The 14,299-nt window shown below is 40.1% G+C and overlaps 1 protein-coding gene across 1 annotated transcript in view; it reads left to right on the plus strand.

The window, feature by feature from the left end:
• psmd2 (proteasome 26S subunit ubiquitin receptor, non-ATPase 2) overlaps positions 1–13,711 on the plus strand; it is an 83,754-nt gene extending 70,043 nt beyond the window's left edge. The window contains exons 18-21 of the mRNA XM_063045683.1: positions 2,323–2,417; positions 3,245–3,371; positions 8,250–8,368; positions 10,720–13,711. Coding sequence (XP_062901753.1) covers positions 2,323–2,417; positions 3,245–3,371; positions 8,250–8,368; positions 10,720–10,902 — 524 coding nt within the window. The 3' untranslated portion in view covers positions 10,903–13,711. The remainder of the gene's footprint in view (positions 1–2,322; positions 2,418–3,244; positions 3,372–8,249; positions 8,369–10,719) is intronic.
• Positions 13,712–14,299: the final 588 nt, after the last annotated feature.

A 14,299-nucleotide genomic window follows, 5' to 3' on the forward strand; every position in this document is an offset into this window, starting at 1 on the left:
CCAGATAAATGTGAGGTGTTGCTCCTCGGTGGGACAACTGCAAGGAGACAGTACACTGTTATGGGCAAGGATCTTAACGTGTTGCTGAGCAGAAAGAAATTGGGATCCAAGTGCATAGCTTCTTGCTTGTAGCTACACAGGTTGATAAGGTGGTTAAGAAGGCTTATGGAATGCTTGCTTTTATTAGTCGAGGCACTGAGTTCAGGAGGTTATGGTGCAACTTTATATAACTCTGGTTAGGCCACATCTAGGGAATTGTGTACAGTTCTGGTTATGCCACTAAAGGAAGGATGTTGAGGCTTTGGAGAGGGCAGAGAAGGTTTACCAAGATCCCGCCTGGTTTAGAGGGCATGTGCAATCGTGAGATGCATGGGATCTGTGGCAAATTGGCTGTTTGATCTCAGAACTGGCTTGCACATAGAAAACAGTAGTGGTTGAAGGGACTTATTCGAGCTGGAGGTCAATAATCCATGGAGTTCCGCATGGATCTGTGCCTCCTTCTCTTGCTTCTTCCATGGCCTTTTGTCTTCTCCTATTAGATTCTCCCTTCTCCAACCCTACATTTCTTTCACCAATCAATTTCCCAACTCCTTACTTCATCCCCCCTCCCAGTTTCACCTATCACCTTGTGTTTCTCTCTCCCCTCCCCCCACATTTAAAATCTACTCTTCATCTTTTCTTCTCCAGTCCTGCTGAACGGTCTCAGTCTGAAATGTTGACTGTACTTTTTTCTATAGATGCTCCCTGGCCAGTTGAGTTCCTCCAGCATTTTGTGTGTGTTGCCTGGATAAACTTGGGTTGTTTTCTCTGGAGCATCGGAGGCTGAGGGGAGATCTGATAGAGGCTTACAAGGTTATGAGAGGGATGGATAGAGTGGACAGAGAATATCTGTTTCCCAGGGTTAAAATGTCTAATACCAGAGGGCATCTGTTGAAGGTGAGAGGGGGTAGGTTCAAGGGGGGTGAGAAGGGTACATTTTTTATTTGGAATTATGGATGCCTGGAATGCGCTGCCTGGTTTGGTGGTAGAGGCAAATACATTAGAGGCTTTTAAAAGGTGTTTGGATAGGCATGTGGATGTAAGGAAGATGGAGGGATATGGACGTGATGTAAGTAGAAGGTATTAGTGTTTGGGTGTTTTGCTTTTTAGCTGGTTCAGTACAACATTGTGGGCCAGTTGGCCTGTTTCTGCCCTGTTCTATGTTTTATCATATGCAGGAACTGTACTGCCATTTTAAAAAAAGTGATAAATTGGCAAGTTCAGGTCATGCTTTATTTCTGCAAATCTTATCCTTTGTTAACATTTGCTTCAATTTATAAATGGTCCATTGAAGCTTCACTTGCCTTCTTACAATTTGATAGCAGAGATTAGATATTTTCTGTCTGATTTTCAACAACTTCAAAGTACAAGATAGCACATATTCCCAGAAAGCTTGCTTGTTGGCTTAAAGTCATGGTACTAAAATTCAGTTTTTTTTCCCATTGGTTGAAATACCAAAGCAGTCATCTTGTACTTCATTGCTTGAAACATTATGCATTTTGCCTTGAGCCAGATCTTAAATTGAGTGAGATTTTTGTTCATATTCAGACTCTAGCTAGAAGCATACGTTTTAGAGGCCCAAGGTTTGACATGTTTTTATTTTGAATTTGAGTTGGAAACAATGTTTTCAGTGTCGATGGCCACTGATAATAATCCGGGGGGAAAACTAATTCACATATAACTTAATTTTGATTCCTTTATTTCCATATATGCCACATCTTGCACAATCCACCTGCGATGTGTCATACATAAGTTGTTGTAATAGAGTTCATTTTGGTAACTTGCCCAGATGCCTTTCCAGAGCATCATTGTCCATTTTAGTACATGTGAATGCAGGGTGACGCTGCAAACATGACTGATAATGGAAACAGTTTACATTAATGATCTAATGCAACTACTTCTTTATTTGAGCAGGCTTGAAATAAAATACCTCTCCTGCTAAATGTTAATGTTATTGAATTAGAGTCACCAAAAGCTTTTTCCTTTTGTTATTTTGACTTGTTGAAGATTTGGACATCTTGATAAAACTATATCTGAATCTGAACATTGCTGTTCTTAATTATTTGATATCAGACTCAAAAACCTTATTCTAGTTTGTAATTCTCAGTGTACAAGTTGTACAAATTCTCAGTGCAGTATCAATAAACCCTCATAATTTTGGAGCTTTGCACCTTCGGTATCCTTGTCAGGATAGGCGATCTTTACAATGCAAGACTTTCTGAAATAAATGCAGTGACTGACTATATTTTGTGTATTACAACAATGACCATCTTTCTGTTTAAGGTACCAACAATGCCAGGTTGGCTGCCATGCTGAGGCAATTAGCACAGTACCATGCAAAGGATCCAAATAATCTTTTCATGGTTAGAATAGCACAGGTCAGTGGTTTATCTTCCTTTATAATTCATCGTTTAAGATGGTGAATGATTGAGGGTAAATTGACATATACATTGATTTGCAACTCTAATAATTTGTATATCAAATATTTTACACACTTTAATCCTTTAATTAATCAATCCCAAGATGCATTTAGTTTTAAAATGTTATAGTGACCATGAATTCAGTCACTAATGGAGTTTTTAATCTGTACTTAATCGGAGCAATGTGATTCAGAATGTATATAGAAGGAAACAGTCAATCTCATTGGCAAGGCTCAAATGAGTTGTATCAATTTGATTGAAGTACAGCAGAAACTTGGTACGCAGGCAAAACTGTACAATGCCTTTACTAAAGAAGAATATTGTCTGAAGTAGACAACTGAAAAAGTGCTGATGTCGATATAAATTCTTAATTTGTACAATGGTGTGGTTTTTTTTTAACCAAATGGTTAATGTTAACAATTAACTACAGCGTCTATTCTCTGGGAAGCAATGAACCATCATTGCCAGGAGATTTTTTTCCACAATACACTGTACTATATATTTGAGCTCGTGCATTAAATGCTGCTCTTTATTTTCCATTGCAATAATTTGATCAGTTCTTATTTGGAACACTAGGTGGAGCAACCTAATTGACTGGAAGGGAGAAGTCGCAGTAGCCATCTTGTCCATTTGCAAGCCAGTACTATACTTGATAGTGACATGGCACTGTATTAGTGGGTATTTGGATTTGGCTGGAGTTCTATTGTTTTATTAACTACTGATATTTTATAATGGAATTCAATGTCAGAAGTTAATTGAATTTTGTTTTGTATTCATATAACTAGGGTTTGACTCATCTTGGAAAGGGAACACTCACACTGTGTCCATACCACAGTGATAGACAACTGATGAGCCAAGTAGCAGTGGCTGGTCTTCTCACCGTACTGGTCTCATTCCTCGATGTAAAGAACAGTAAGTTTTCATGTTGCTGTGCATAGGTTGGTAACACATAGCTAACAGAATTATTAATAATATTTGTATAAAAATTGAAAGAATGTAAAATTGGAACAATATGAAACTAGGCCTCAAAGTTACTCTTTTCATCAGTTTTAGCTGTCATGCCTTGTCTTTGCAAACTCCTCAGGAAGTAGAGGTGCGGCCTTGTTTTCATAATTGCACTTGCATGCTGGGCCCAGGGCAAGTCATCCAAAATAACATCGAAGAATTTAAAGCTGCTGACTCTCTTGGCCTTAGATCCTCCAATGAGGACTGGCTAATGGACCTCTGGCTTCCTTCTCCTGGAGTTAATAATCAGCTCCTTAGTCTTGCTGACATTGAGTAAGATGTTGTTAAGATTTCACCTTATAGGAAATAATAGTATTCAAACCTTGCCACAGCTGTCATGCATCTGATCGTAACTTCACATAAAATTGCCATTTGTTCTTACGCTAGCCTTCTGTCGGACTCACCTGGAATGTTTGTAGGGTTCTGGTTCAACAGTCTTAAAGACACAGATCTAACGCTTAACAGAACTGCGATTCTCCTAGTTGATCCACAACTTCTGGTTTGTGCCTGATATGTCCTTAAAAATACACACTCATTCCCACAGGTTTTGATGAAGTTGGTGATGACTGTGGCATAATCATTCAGATGTGAAGCTGAATCCCTGAATATGGTCAGTAAGATCATGGTTGATCTAATCTTTGGCCTCAACTCTATTTCCCTGCCAGTCCCTATATCATTCCCTTTGCTGTACAAAAACCTCAACCTTGATTATACTTAAACACTAAGCAGATTCCAGTCCCTCATCTCTTTTCTGCTTACAAGTATCATCGTTAAGCATTGAAGTAATTTTTCTTGTAGCAATTTTACTGTGGCCAATGGTATTCTTAAATCATTTCATATTACTGACAACTAGCGTTTAAACCACCATACCCTCGCTAATCAACAAGCTCCAAAACCTGGGCCTCTGTATCTCCCTCTGTAAGCGGATCCTTGACATCCTCATCAGGCAACAACAGTCAATGCAGATCGGAACTAACATTTCCTTGCTGATAGTCAACACTGGCACACCTCAAGGTTGTGTGCTTAGTCCACTGTTCTACTCTCTCTACACCCATGACTGTGTTGCTAGGTGCAACTCAAAAGCAATTTATAAATTTTCTGATGACAGAACTATGGTTCGTAGAAAATTAGATGGGGACAAGGAGACATACAGGAGTGAGCTAGATCAACTGGTTGAGTGGTGTCGCAACAACAGCCTTGGATTCAATGTCAGTGAGAACAAGGAATTGATTGTGAACTTCAGGAAGGGGAAGTCAAGAGAACACATCATCGAGAGATCAGCAGTGGAAAGGGTGAGCAGTTTTAAGTTCCTGGTTCTGAATGTCTCTAAAGATTTATCCTGGGCCAACATATTGAAGCAATTGCAAAGAAGGAGCGAAAGTGGCTTTAGTTCATTAGAAATTTGAGGAGTCTGTTTACGTCACCAAAGACACTCTGGGATATCTACAGATGTACTATGGAGAGCATTCTAGCAGGTGGTATCACCGTCTGGTATGGAAGGGCCACTGCACAGGATTGGAAAAAGCTGCACAAAGTTGAGAGCAACCCACACAAAATGCAGCCCAGGCAGCATCTATAGGAAGAGGTACAGTGGACGTTTCAGGCCGAGACCCTTCGTCAGGACTAACTGAAAGAAGAGATAGTAAGAGATTTGAAAGTGGGAGGGAGAGGTCCGAAATGATACGGGAAGGCAAGAGGGGGAGGGATGGAGCTAAGAGCTGAAAAGTTGATTGGCAAAAGGGATACAGGGCTGGAGAAGGGCGGGGATCATGGGACGAGAGGCCTAGGGAGAAAGAAAGGGGGAGGGGAGCATCAGAGGAAGATATAGTGAGAGGGACAGAGGGAGAAAAAAGAAAGAAAGGGGAAAAAATAATAAGTAAGGGATGGGGTAAGAAGGGGAGGAAGGGCATTAATAGAAATTAGAGAAGTCACTGTTCATGCCATCAGGTTGGAGGCTGCCCAGACGGAATATAAGGTGTTGTTCCTCCAACCTGAGTGTGGCTTCATCTTTACAGTAGAGGAGGCCGTGGATAGACATGTCAGAATGGGAATGGGACGTGGAATTAAAATGTGTGGCCACTGGGAGATCCTGCTTTCTCTGGCAGACAGAGCGTAGGTATTCAGCAAAACAGTCTCCCAGTCTGCATCGGGTCTCACCAATATATAGAAGGCCGCACTGGGAGCACCGGACGCAGTGTATCACCCCAGCCGACTCACAGGTGAAGTGTCGCCTCACCTGGAAGGACTGTCTGGGGCCCTGAATGGTGGTGAGGGAGGAAGTGTAAGGGCATGTGTAGCACTTGTTCCACTTACAAGGATAAGTACCGGGAGGGAGATCGGTGGGAAGGGATGTGGGGGGACGAATGGACAAGGGAGTCGCGTAGGGAGCGATCCCTGTGGAAACCAGAAAGAGGTGGGGAGGGAAAGATGTGCTTGGTGGTGGGATCCCGTTGGAGGTGGCAGAAGTTATGAAGAATTATATGTTGGACCCAGTGGGGTGGTAGGTGAGGACAAGGGGAGCCCTATCCCTACTGGAGTGGCGGGAGGATGGGGTGAGAGCAGATATGTAAACAAAGTTGTAAACTCAGCTAGCACCATCATGGGTACTAGGCTGCCCAGCATCAAGGACACCGTCAAAACACGATGCCTCAAAAAGGCGGCATCCATCATTAAAGACCCCCATTACCCAAGACATGCTCTTCTCATTGCTGCCTTCAAGGAGGCAGTACAGGAGCCTGAAGACACACAACCAACATTTTAACAACAGCTCTCATTGCTGCCTTCAAGGAGGCAGTACAGGAGCCTGAAGACACACAACCAACATTTTAGCAGCTTCTTCCCTACCACTATTGGATTTCAGAAACCACGATGAACCTTTGGACACCACCTCACTATTTGTTTTTTTTTTCCTTTCCTCTCTCTTTGCACGACATATTTAATTTAATTTTTTATATGTACAGTGGAATCTGGTTAATTGGGACGCATCAGGATCAGTATATTTTGGCCCAATTAGCCCAAGTTTCATTGAAATAGTTAAAAGGGTATTTAAAAAAAAAGACAAAAATTATGTATTTAAGTAATACTACTAAAATTACTACAGTACTTTAAAACTGTATTAGTTCCTATAGTTATCGATACAGGAACTCAGTGTACGCTGATATACTCTTTTGCTCAACTGTAAATGAACCATACTAGTGCAGATAATGGACTGCCTTCATATAATGCTTTCGACTATTGCATTGTCCAAATTTTCATTTTAATTGTAACATTCAAGATGATTGTTGATACCTTGTAATTCTTTGTAGTGCTTAACTTGTTGAAGATATGAAATTATGTTACTTTTACTCCCGGTTGTTTCTGGAATCTCCAAGCTTGAATGTTTGAAACCGCTGTGAGCAAAAGAGTTCTGAATTGTCTTACCATTTATTACTTGCTAACCATCAGTGACAAAAATCACTTTTTTTGAACAAAAGCATGCAAGTGACACTATTTAAAAACTTTTTGCTCTAAGCATAGCGTAGTATCTAACGGCCACACGCAATGCACGCGACTGACACTAGTTAGAAATCTTCAGCAATAGTCTTCTGCCCCAGTTAAGTTCCAGATAAATGAATTGAATCCTGGCTATTTTCACAATTTGGTCTTTAAGAGGTGTGCCATATAAGCAGCTGCACTGATTAACTGATAGCCCAATTAACCAAAATTTCTTATTCTCATTTATAGTTTTTTTTATTATGTATTGCAATCTACTGCTGCTGCAGTACAACATGTTTCATGACAAATGCCAGTGATAATAAACCTGATACTGATTCTGATTTTTAAAAGACTTGTTAAAAAATGTCTGAGCCCTGACACCTGGTTAAGTGAATGGATTCTGTAAAGTAAATGATAGGCAAAGGCACCCAAAGAAAAACACCAGTTTAAAATTTTTTAAAAATGTTGGTTGGCAAAAGGGAGATCTGTTAATACTGGAAAGGGAATATAGTGCTTAAATGAATAAATCCACACTTATACTGTTCATTTTCAGGATGTAGGTATGGCCGTCAAGCCAGTATTTATCACTAATCTTTAACTGCCCATTTTGAATCACTGCTGCCATGTTATTTAGAGGGTACTAAGGAGTGAATAGTATATTTCCAAGTCAGGGCATGTGTGACTTGGAGGTAAACTTGCACTTGGTTGCTTTTCCATGTGTCTGCTGCTCGCATCCTTTCAGGCTGAGGTTGCATATTTGGGTGATGGTATTGAAGAAGCCTTAATAAGAAGCTGCAATGGATTTTGCAGATGTTACACACTGCAACCACAGTTTACCAGTAATGGAATGAACTAATGATAGGATTGTCAAGTGGGTTGTTTTGCCCCAGATGATACTGAGTTACTTGAATGATGTTGGAGCTGCAGATCTCCATGCATTTGGAGAGTGTTCCACTATACTGTGAGCTTAAGCCTTCTGCACATCTGATAGATTTTACTGATGTGAGTTGCTTGCTGCAGACAAACCCATTTCTGATCTCTTGCATCTGTGGTATTTGTGTCTAATCCAATGAATTTTCTGGTTAATTGTGGCTTCCCTAATGTTGACCATGCAAGACTTAGTGACAGTGCAACTGATTATTTTTGCTTAGATTCTCCTGAAGTTGGTTATTGTCTGCCATTGGTGTACTGTAGGAGTTACTTGAGAGCTATCAGCCCATTTCTAAATCTGGGGGATACAATCTTAGCAAAATTTGAAACTAAGAAGTTGAAGTAAAAATGTTGGAATAATGTTTTTTATATTTTTTGCAGTAATTCTTGGGAAGTCCCATTATATTCTCTATGGACTGGTTGCAGCAATGCAACCTCGTATGCTAGTTACTTTCGATGAAGAGCTCCATCCTTTGCCGGTATCAGTCCGTGTTGGCCAGGTAGGAATGCAGATGCTGCAGTCATCACTATTTTCAAATCTATGCTTCCAATATTAGCTGTCTTATAAAAGGGTGTGATTCGCTTGGCAAAATACAAACACCACAGAACATTGAGTTGTTTGCACTTGCCAAGAATGCAGATTAAATACCTTGGGCCTGACAATTTATTTTAAGGTGTAAGTTCACATCTCTGGTTCTCTGCTGAGGCTTTCTCCTTTGGGGAAAATAGCAGACAAGTTATCTGTGAAGCAGTAACATTTGTAAAACCCTCCATAAAGAAAAATAACTAATATATAAACTTAATTTCAAAAAAATTATAGTCATCCATTACTAAATGTGTGCGGCGCATGGCCAAGTGGTTAGGGCGTTGGACTGGCGACCTGGAGATCATGGGTTCGAGCCTTGGCTGAGGCAGCTTGTGTGTCCTTGAGCAAGGCACTTAACCACGCAATGCTCCAGTCTATCCAGCTGAGAATGGGTACCGGCAAAACTGCTGGGGGTTGACCTCGCGATAGACCGGTGTCCTATCCGGGGAGAGGGAGACTCGTATTCTTCAGTCGCTTCACGCCACGGAAACCGGCATAAGCACTGGCCTGATGGGCCACAAGGCTCATGACAGACTTTAATTACTAAATGTATGGAATGAGTTGATGATGCCAGTCTCCAACATCAAAGTTGGATTGCAGTTGGTAAAACAGAAGCAATACCTTTTAAAAACAAATCACTATCCTTTTTCTTGCAGACAGTATGTCTGTGCAAGACAGTACATGTGCTAGTTAGTTATTTTGTATGTATTGCATTTAGTCAGTTAAAACTTATCAATATGATATTCCTTCCTATCTAATTTGATCTCATATATGTTTTGTTTAGTAGCAGACCTGTTAATTGTACCATATAAGCATCCAAGCACAATATGACCATAAAACATCAGAGTAGAATTAGGCCATTTGGCCCATTGAGTCTGCTGCACCATTCCATCATGACTGATTTATTTTCCCTCTCAACCCCATTCTTCTACTTTCTCCCTGTAACCTTTGACACCTTTACTATCAGCTTCCGCTCTAAATATACCCAATGACTTGGCCTCCACAGTCATCTGTGGCAGTGCGTACCATAGGTTCACACCTTCTAACTAAAAAAAATTCTTCCTCGTTTTTGTTCTAATCTAAAGGGGCATACTTGTACTCTGAGACTGTACCCTCTGGTCCTAGACTACTCCCACTATAGGAAACATCCTCTCCACATCCACTCTATCTTGGCCTTTCAATATTTAATAGGTTTCAATGGTACTTCCCCCTTAATTTTCTAAACTGCACTGAGCCCAGGCCCAGAGCCATCATTTGCTCCTTGTACATTAATTGTTCCATTTCCAGGATGATTCTTGTGAACCTTCTCTGGACTTTCTCTGATGTCAGCACATCCTTTCTTAAATAGAGAACCAGCACTTCTCACCATATTCCAAGTGTGTTTTGACCAATGCCTTGTAAAGCCTCAGCATTACATTGCTTTTTTTATTCTAGTCTTCTCAAAATGATTGCTAATGTTATATTTGCCTTCCTTACTACCTACTCAACCTGCAAGTTAACTTTCAGTTAATCTTGCATAAGGACTCCAAAGTCCCTTTGCACCTCTGATTTCTGAGTTTGCTTCCTGTTTAGAAAATAGTCTTCACCTTTATTCCTTCTACCAAAGTGTATAACTGTACACGTCCCTATACTGTATTATATGTGCCATTATTTTGCCTATTTTCCTAATTGGTCCAAGTCCTTCTGCAGACTCCCTGCTTCCTCAACTGTCTTTGTATCATCTGCAAACTTGGCCACAAGGCCATCAGTTCTGTTATCCAGATCATTGGCAGATAACATGAGAGGAAGCAGTCATAACACTGATCCCTGCAGAACACCACTAGTCACCAGCAGCCAACCAGGGAAGGCCCCCTTTATTCCCACTCTTTGCCTCTTGCCGGTCAGCCAATGCTAGTATCTACCCTGTAATACCATGAGTTCCTATCTTGTTTAGCAGCCTCGTGTGATACCACATATCAAGTTGAAAGTCTGCTGATATCAGTGGGAATGAAAAGTTGAAAAAAACATCTTTCCTTGTCTTTCTTTGGCATATGCGGGTTACATATATGGTAGATATTAGATTGGATGACATTGTGACAAGCATTGGGTTAGTATTTGAATATTAGAGCTCAAATGACCCTGTACTTCTGACCCTGCACACTGTAGTTTGTGCAAACAACTTTGGGAGAAATTATCAGACAGTCTTAAGTGGGAAAAGAAAAGGACTGGGAATCTAAAGTGTGAGTCAAATTGTTGAAGATCCATTAACTTTTTTTCTCATTGCAGGCTGTGGATGTTGTAGGGCAAGCAGGAAAGCCCAAGACTATCACAGGATTTCAGACGCACACCACGCCTGTGCTATTAGCACATGGTGAAAGAGCTGAATTGGCAACTGAAGAGTACACACCTCTAACCCCAATCCTAGAGGGATTTGTCATTTTGCGCAAAAATCCCAATTATAGTGTGTAGTTTGTACCTAATATTTGGCCCTCTGTATATGGAGTTTCTTTTGAAGAAGTCATCCATAGATCTATGCCCGCAAATACTGTTGATCTATTGGTGAAATATTTGCAACTTTACTCTTGAGCCAGTTTTGAATATTGGTTCAGAGCTTCTATATTTTATATTACTTTTACCGCATGATGGATGTTCTTCATTAAATTTTGTTATAATTCTACAGTATCTAAATAAACTTATTTCTGGTCCATAAATCTAGGTTTGTTTGCAGTTTTAATATTTTAGTGATTTTTGTTCTATTTATGTCCCATATTATGCTATCAGTGCACATGATGTATTAATATCACCGTTTTAAACTAATATCAAAAAGAGGGGACATTTAGAGCAGGAAAAAAACTTTTTAAAACCATCTTGTACAAACAGAACAAATGAATTGTTTCCATGTTTCTGATCAAGCTCCATATGATCCCTATTGAAACAAACTTTTGATGCATGTGAAAATCATTTAAGAAAAAAGTGTGCTTGACTAGGTGTCACGGTGGCATAGTGGTTAGTGCAGTGCTATTACAGCTTGGGGTGTCTTAGAGATCAATTCAGTGAGAACATCAGATAGATATTTTGGGTTTGATTTGTTTTACTGATAATTAAAGGAATGCCTCCCCTTCCACAGCACACTTTTCTCCCCAGTGATCTACTTTTATTTTTTGTATTTTTATATTGATAAATCTTTTCGTGGTATAGTGTCAGCAATGTAATTTAGATAACTATGGCTTTTATAATGCTGGTATATGTTGCTGGCTTGCGTATTCTACAGTGAAAAGTGTAACTGAGTATCTCATTATGAGTTTTGGGAGGAGAAGAAACCTGTGTTAGCAAAAAAAGATAGGATTCAGGTGATGTTTTTGAGGGCATAGGTATCATGCATCTTACAATGATACAGGAATAGGCTATCTTAGGTCAGTGCCAGCAATTACATTAGTTCCATTCAACTTTATTTTCTGTGCTCCAAGAAAATTATTTAACAATTTGTTACAATTTATCATGGAAATATAAAGTTGATCTATTGCTAAAAGGTACTTTAATTGAGAAAATATGGTTTCACAGAGGATTATTAGAGTCAGCATAATAACAGCTTGGAACCAGCCCCCTTCGTTCAACATTCATCCCATCATGGTGCTGATCATACTAGTCCCATTTGCTTGCATTTGACTTGTATCCCTCTAAACCCTTCCTATCCATGTACCTATTCAAAATGGCTTTTGAGTGTTCTTATTATTCCTGCCTCAATTTTCCCTGGTAGTCCATTCCATATATGCACCACCCTCTATAAGAAAAAGTTGCTGCCTGGGTCCCTCTAAAATCTTTCAGCTCTCACTTAAACCTATTTAATTTTTTTAAAGATTAAAGTTTGTCATGAGCCTTGTGGCCCATCAGACCAGTGCTTATACCGGTTTCTGTGGTCTGAAGCAACTGAGAGTACGAGACTCCCCCCCCCCCCCCCGAATAGGACGCCAGTCTATCGCAAGGTTAAACCTATACCCACCAGTTTTTAGTTCCCCTCCCATTGGAAAAAGATTCTATATTTACCCTATGCCCCTCATAATTTTATGCACCTCTAAAAGGTCACGCCTCAATCTCCTTTGCTCCAAAGAATAAAGTCCCAACCTGCTTAACCTCTCCCTATAGGGGTCAGTGCCCTCAAGTCATGGCTGCATCCTCATAAATCTTCACGGCAGTCTTTCCAGATTATTAATGTATTTCCTATGACAGAACATCTGAAACTATACCCAATATTCCAAGTGCAGTCTCACCAGCATCTTGTACAACTGTAATATGTTCCAACTCATACAGTGCCCTGTCTGATGAAAGCCAGCATCCTAAACTCACTTCCACCAACTACCTGTGATGCCACCTGTACTTGGATGTACTGTACCTGTATTCCTGGGTCCCTTTATTCCAAAGCACTCCCCAATTGAAAGCTGAGCTAAAAATCAAAATGTAAAAGTAATAGGCAAGTCAAGTTATCTGGAAGCCTCTTGGGCTGGAGCTTAGCATGTGATACCATCTGCATCGAAGAACCCAAAATTAACATGATGGCATGACTACTGTAACGATTTCTCCTTCCAGTAAAAATTTTTATCCCCTCCCCTCCCCTCTTCTATTCCCCACTCTGGCTTTTTATCTCTGCTCACCTGCCTATCACTTTCCCCAGGTCTCCTGCTCCTTCCCTTTCTCCCGTGGTACACTCTCCTCTCCTACCAGGTTCCTCCTTCAGCTCTTTACCTTTCCCATCCACTGGCTTCACATATCACTTTCTAGCTAGCCTCCTTTCCCCTCCTCCCCCCCCCCACCCCCACCTTTTCTTCTCTGGTGTCTTCCCCCTTCCGTTTTAGTCCTGAAGAAGGGTTTCGGCCTGGAACATCAACTGTTTATTCATTTCCATGGATGCTGCTTGACCTGAGTTCTTCCAGCATTTTGTGTGTGTTGCCTTGGATTTCCAGCATCTGCAGACTTTACATGGCACAGAAGCAAGTTTAGTTATTTTTGTTTGTCACAGACTCATAGCAAAGTAGAGATTTGACTCTGAAGTAACCCTCCTTCAAGCTATCTTTTGCATATGCTGTAGTGATGTGCACAGGATTTCAAATGAATATGAAGTATGACTTGTGCAAAATTAGTAAATTTCTTTTGATTTAAATTCATATGTCCATGAGATCCATCTTATTATTTCACTAGCTATGTCAATAACAACTTACATTGAATGGAAAATTTCATTGAATAATAAATCATACCTAAATTCCTCTTGTATATTTTACAACTGACAGTCCGTTTGTATTCTTCATTCTATTTTAAACATGCATTGTCATGAATTTGTACACAAAATACATTAGTTCATGTTTGATTGCTATTGATGTGTATATTTGGTTTTTGGGGTTCCAGGACAAGATTCTTCCATGACAGGTGAAGCATCAGTGATTGGGTGAGGTGTAGAGGGAAGTGCAGGTGGAAATGAAATACTGTTGCTAGAATTTTCAGACTTGGTATTCATAGAATTTGGAAGCATGCCTGTGCAGGCTCTTAGAGAACTATCAAATATATCCCAAAAATAAGCTCTGTCCTTCTGCATATTAAAAAGCTATCAAATTTATTGAATCCTTGTTAGATGAAACTATCTGGAGCAAATAAACAGTGCTGCTTTTTGTAATAAGCAATAATTCTTTCCACATTCTTAAAAGAAGTTAATAGCAAAAACTCTTCAAGTTACTGAGACTGCATGTATTATTTCTGGGACACACCCAACTTACTCATGGAGAGCACAGGAGAATTTTGGCAACAGGTGAGACTTTAGAACTACTTGTTTATACTGCAGTAATGCTGAGGTTTAACCATTTAAAGTACAGGTTGAATA

This window comes from Mobula hypostoma, chromosome 4 (genome assembly GCF_963921235.1).
Source record: "Mobula hypostoma chromosome 4, sMobHyp1.1, whole genome shotgun sequence".
Classification (NCBI taxonomy): domain Eukaryota; kingdom Metazoa; phylum Chordata; class Chondrichthyes; order Myliobatiformes; family Myliobatidae; genus Mobula; species Mobula hypostoma.